General features: G+C 37.8%; 1 protein-coding gene across 1 annotated transcript in view; it reads left to right on the plus strand.

Annotated features, from left to right (window-relative positions):
• Positions 1 to 3,055: 3,055 nt before the first annotated feature.
• The window catches only part of LOC138007294 (polycomb group RING finger protein 5-B-like), a 22,133-nt gene continuing 20,188 nt past the window's right edge, over positions 3,056 to 5,000 (plus strand). The window contains exons 1-2 of the mRNA XM_068854112.1: positions 3,056 to 3,297; positions 4,180 to 4,291. Coding sequence (XP_068710213.1) covers positions 3,283 to 3,297; positions 4,180 to 4,291 — 127 coding nt within the window. The 5' untranslated portion in view covers positions 3,056 to 3,282. The remainder of the gene's footprint in view (positions 3,298 to 4,179; positions 4,292 to 5,000) is intronic.

Raw genomic sequence — 5,000 nt, forward strand, 5'->3', positions numbered from 1 at the left:
TCTGGTTTACATAACCTTGTAAAGGGGGATTCTAGATCAGGTTTGATCAGTTCGCGTCTCTTCATCTTCAAGCTCCAGTTTGCTTGGCTAATAAGCACAAGACTATCCATGTCGTGTTGCAAGACGTCATTCGCGCTGATAGTTGTAGCCAGAAGTGCAAGAGAGGAAAGCTCCTGAGTCAGGGTATCTTTTTAACACGTCTGGATAACAAATCCCAGATTTCTTCATTGACCGTAACTGTGCTTATAGCCTGACAGAGGGAGCGTGACGACATTGAATTCAGCTGAGGGACAACGTTTCTTCAAAAACCTGCAAGGCATTCCCGGCCGCACGACATGCGCTTGACAGTTCTTACTCCATTCGCCCAGAAACCAAAATGGCGGAAAATGACCCACGTCAATTACGGTTTTTATGCGATCACGTGTTATATACTTAACTGATTAAAATGAAAAAAACAAAATACAGCACAAAGACCAGCACAAATGTAAATTCACATACAGAACGCCGTGAATAAAAAAAATAAATGTGCTTAACACTTACATTTAAATGAATGGGAAGAGATGTAAAATATATCAAAGCAAAATAAAAAAACACAAGAAGGAAATAAAAATTTCGGCACAGAAATGTATTGGATGCATTACACAATAAAGCTGTTTGAATATTGACTGGAAAGGCGCGCCATAGAAGACAGTTTGGAAAATATTTTCTTTCTGCATTTTTCGCTGGTTTAAATCCAGTTTGACATAATATTATGATAGCTGTGGTCCACACTGGTGGCTACGCAATTATTCAAGTCAAGCATCGGAGGGATATAAACTTAAAGCTGAGTGTTTATTTTTATTTTGTTTAGAGCTGCTTTTTTCTCTGTATTTCAATTCTTGGTTTATCTTTAGAAGCTCTGATAAGGTTACACGTTACCTGGACGACCGATGACTAGAACAGAAACGAAAGAAGAAAGAAAGAGAACGACTGTGACGACAAAACAGAATACCAACAGCTCAAACTTGGTGGAAGACGTTATTCCACAAATTCTTTTCTTGGGCACTAGACCGTTTGTTATTTTTACGGATGCGTTATTTCAAGTGGATGCATATTTTTAAAAAGTGGTTTAATCGGTTTTTCCTTTGTTCAGAAATGAAACTCGAATTTTTATTCTAAACTTTAATTAAATAACAATTATCTGCACTCTTTTGGACATAAAGAAATGGTTGATTTGTTTCTATGTTTTGCTCTAAAATGCGAGCGAACAGGTGCTTTTTTCATCGTTTGCCCAACTGCTTTTCGATGTGCCTCGACAGTGACAAGAAAACTTTGCCATTATGTTGTAAACACGTAATCGCTTTGAGTTCTCGTAAAATTAGGGAGAAATATCACTAGTTTGTTTTTTCAGAAGTTTGTTTAAAGCTCCTACAGGTAATTTGTTGGGGCGGATCTTGTTTGAAGTTTGTCCTTTCTTGGTTGCATTGTCGTATTTTGCCCGTTCTTGCTCCAAGGCAAGATGGCGTGTTTCAATGAAATACCTCAAGATGTGAATGATCTCGTTTCCAGAGATAAAGTGGAATAAAGTACATCAGTTAAGCTCTTTTTGACATTGAACTGACAAAGTTCCCCGTTTGTTCCCCGGGGGTTTTTAATTTTAGCGTGATTCCTATTCGCTGGCTATTGACAGTTGACTCTGAAATGGATTTTTTCATTTTCCATTCGCTCGCTGAGGATGTGCTTGTTTTCTTTTAAAGGCGATTCAAGAAAAAATCATTGCCAAACTGGTGAATTCCAAAGTAAATTTACCTTGAAAAACCGATATCGCGCTCATCGCTTCGGGATTCATGCGATATGGGTTTTTCGCGTGAAATTTACCGTGGAATTCACTAGTTAGGCAATGAATTTTTCTACAGAAGAAAGCGAAGATGAAGATTTAATTAAGCAGTAACCGGAAAAACCAAAACGCGGAAAATTCGAAAACCTTTTATTTTCACTAACCCTACAGGTAGTAAGAATAAATAACCAGGGAGCTCCGCTTTTAGGCTTGGCTAAATCTATAAATAATTTCAAATGTGGGGTTGTTATTGAACACAATATCTTTAAAAGAGATACGGTTCTTTCCGCCACAAATTGACAGATGTGACACGACAAGTTTGATGTCTCGTTCGTTTTTGATAAACCTGCCATTTATTAGAAATGAGGGGATCGTGAAATGGGTATACTTTAGATTTACAAACACCCCACACACTTACAAAAAGATTAAAAAAGGATTCTCTCAAGTTTTCTGGCCGTGATAGCCGTTATATCTGTGCCTTATTGGACTTTTTTGCAACGATGAAGCCAATGCTTCAACGACACACGCTTTTAAATAACTTTGACTGAGTTTTTCTCTCGTCTGCATATATTCACCTGTCAATTTTTAATGATTAGGGTGTCATTTTCTGTCTTTTACGTTCAACTTTGTTTTTCAAAAATTCACTGACGATTTACATAATGACTTAATTCCTCATGCATTCAGCTTCTGTCAGGCTTATCTAAATATTGCTTTAGCATTTCCAAGTTTAAAAAAACAATATACCTGTAAATTAAGAAAGCTCAGTGTTTTTCGTTATACATGCAAGTTTCAACATATCTCCAGATTGGGGGAATTAACGAAGGATTTAAATTGACAATTTTCGGAGTTTGTCACAAAAAGCGAATCGTATAAATACAAGAAAAAAATTAATTTTAAAGAAAACGAAATAACCTCGCCATCAATGACCATTAGAATACTCTTTTGTTAACAACATGCTAGATTGTACTGGTCTTGTGTGTTTTTGTCATTTCGTTTTCGTATAAAGTCTTGTCGATGGGAATCGAAACTTTCTATACATTACGAAAACACATATCACTTTGTAAACGTCAAAACATAAAATAACTTCTTGGAGATTTTATCGACAGAGAGGATTTTTCGGATGTAGTTGAGACAGAACGTGATTATTTTATCACCCCGTGACAACGCGAAGAAAAGAAGACTTGAAGTGACCATTATTCAGCAATTATCAAGTTGGTGAGTTGATTGCAGTTAAAGTTTTAAGTTGTCTCACGGGACTCCGTCGACCACCCGCCGATCATTTATCTATTTCAAGCTGATGAGATAGTAAACAAGTATGCCCACGCGCCCAATTAGCTGCATTGTCTTGATCCGGGAATCTTCATCAACTGCGACCGCAGGCCGCACGAATAGAGGTGCAGTCCATTGCTGTTGTCACAGAATACAGAAGAATTGACAAGGCCGGCTGCGATAGTGTCTAATTTCAAATGGCCGTTCTTCAGGTAAAGGAACTCAAATGTACTCAATAATTCGCAATCCTTTGTCCAAATAACCCCAGGATATTCTGTCCATACCATAGGCCTGTTTACTTTTGATTTGGCAGCGGGAACTTTCACAAAGAAGGAATAATTTATTGGTAAAGGACCCATACAAATGGCGGCAATTTGTAGCAAAGTGGTCACAAGTTTCTCACTGCTTACGTCAATGCTCGAATCCGAAAGTAGAAATTGACGCATGTGAAAATTAATGACGTGCTGTAAAGCTCTAGAGAAAGAACTGGCGTATTTCCTCTCTCAAGCAATATTCCTTGTAAAGGCATAATTACTGATTTCATTGCAGTTACTTTGCTCTAGTCGGCTTTAAAATGTAATATTAACAATTCTAGTTGTATCGGGCTCAAATTCTGTAAATATTTTCCTTGTGACCAACAAGGTACAAATCTTGTGATATTTAGATTATCACTTATATTGCCCCGCTAATCGCAGCCAGTTGCTTGGGGAATTCGAATCCATTAATAACTTGGTGAAGAACAAATGCCGCCTGAAAATGAATTTATGGCACAACTACTTTGCAAAATGTCGCGCCATATTGCGAATCGGTCACTGTATCAATTACAGCGAACAGAGTCGCAACAGAAAAGAAATAATTTTAATTCTGTTTTGATTGAACACTACCGTTTAAAAAAACAAAATATCTTACAGTAAGACACCAGTTTGCTCAATCCTCAACAACGCAAACACCTGTTTACAAAATAAATTTGGAAATTTGAGTCCCGAAACTTTCCACGGCAGTAACAAAGGGATCAAAGCGGATGCTTTAGTTTCCAACTGCTTTAAATGCCGGATTGAAGATTAACAGTGTGATCTGTATGAATTTTCTGTCAGTCAAACAGGGAGATAAAACTCAAGATTCAAGAGCTCAACTCGTTTATTACATGCGAACTATGCAGAGGATATTTAATCAAGCCTACAACGATCACAGAATGTCTTCACACGTGTAGGTATACTAGTCTTTAAGCGCAATCATTTGACTGCTGTAAAGGCAAATATTTTAAACTTGGGAACTTAAAAACTATCGACTGAGGCCGGTATCGAGTTGCGATGTCACAAATATAAGCGTTTTTCCTTTCCCGAATCCAGTAGTTCACCGTGATGCGAATTTTTCGTTCTATCATTGTTCAAAAAACATCTGCTCTCGTTTGTTATGTGCGACCATCAAACACTATTCATTTCATTATTAGTTTAACTCGTGGAGTCGAAACATCTACGACTAGCTTTTGCTGCGACAGATTAAAGAGCAACGCTGTAGCACGCGTCCTTTTTTACCCAGAATGTTTCGAATGTGAACACTCTTTAAGCAAGCGCTCCCGAGCAAGCAAGCATTGAATAGTGAATTGCGCAAAGGAGCTCCCTTCGACTCATAATTATGCAGAAGATGGCAAGCTTTTGACGCTTTCAGATAATTTTATTAGATACAACAGTGGGGAGTGATAAGCTGAAATTATGATAACAAATGGTGAAACTTATAGCACGATCAATTGACAAATACCGCACTTTGTACGGTACGGCGCGTTGTTTCCTTGAGAAAAGGCAAGGATTGAAATGGCTTTCCGGGCTTTCACACAAGTATTTCCCACAGCTGAAGAAACCGTTTGCGATTATTCGTCGTTCGTTATTTATTCTGTGTCCTAGGAGATAATATAGCA

This window comes from Montipora foliosa, chromosome 6 (assembly GCF_036669935.1).
Source record: "Montipora foliosa isolate CH-2021 chromosome 6, ASM3666993v2, whole genome shotgun sequence".
NCBI classification, from domain to species: domain Eukaryota; kingdom Metazoa; phylum Cnidaria; class Anthozoa; order Scleractinia; family Acroporidae; genus Montipora; species Montipora foliosa.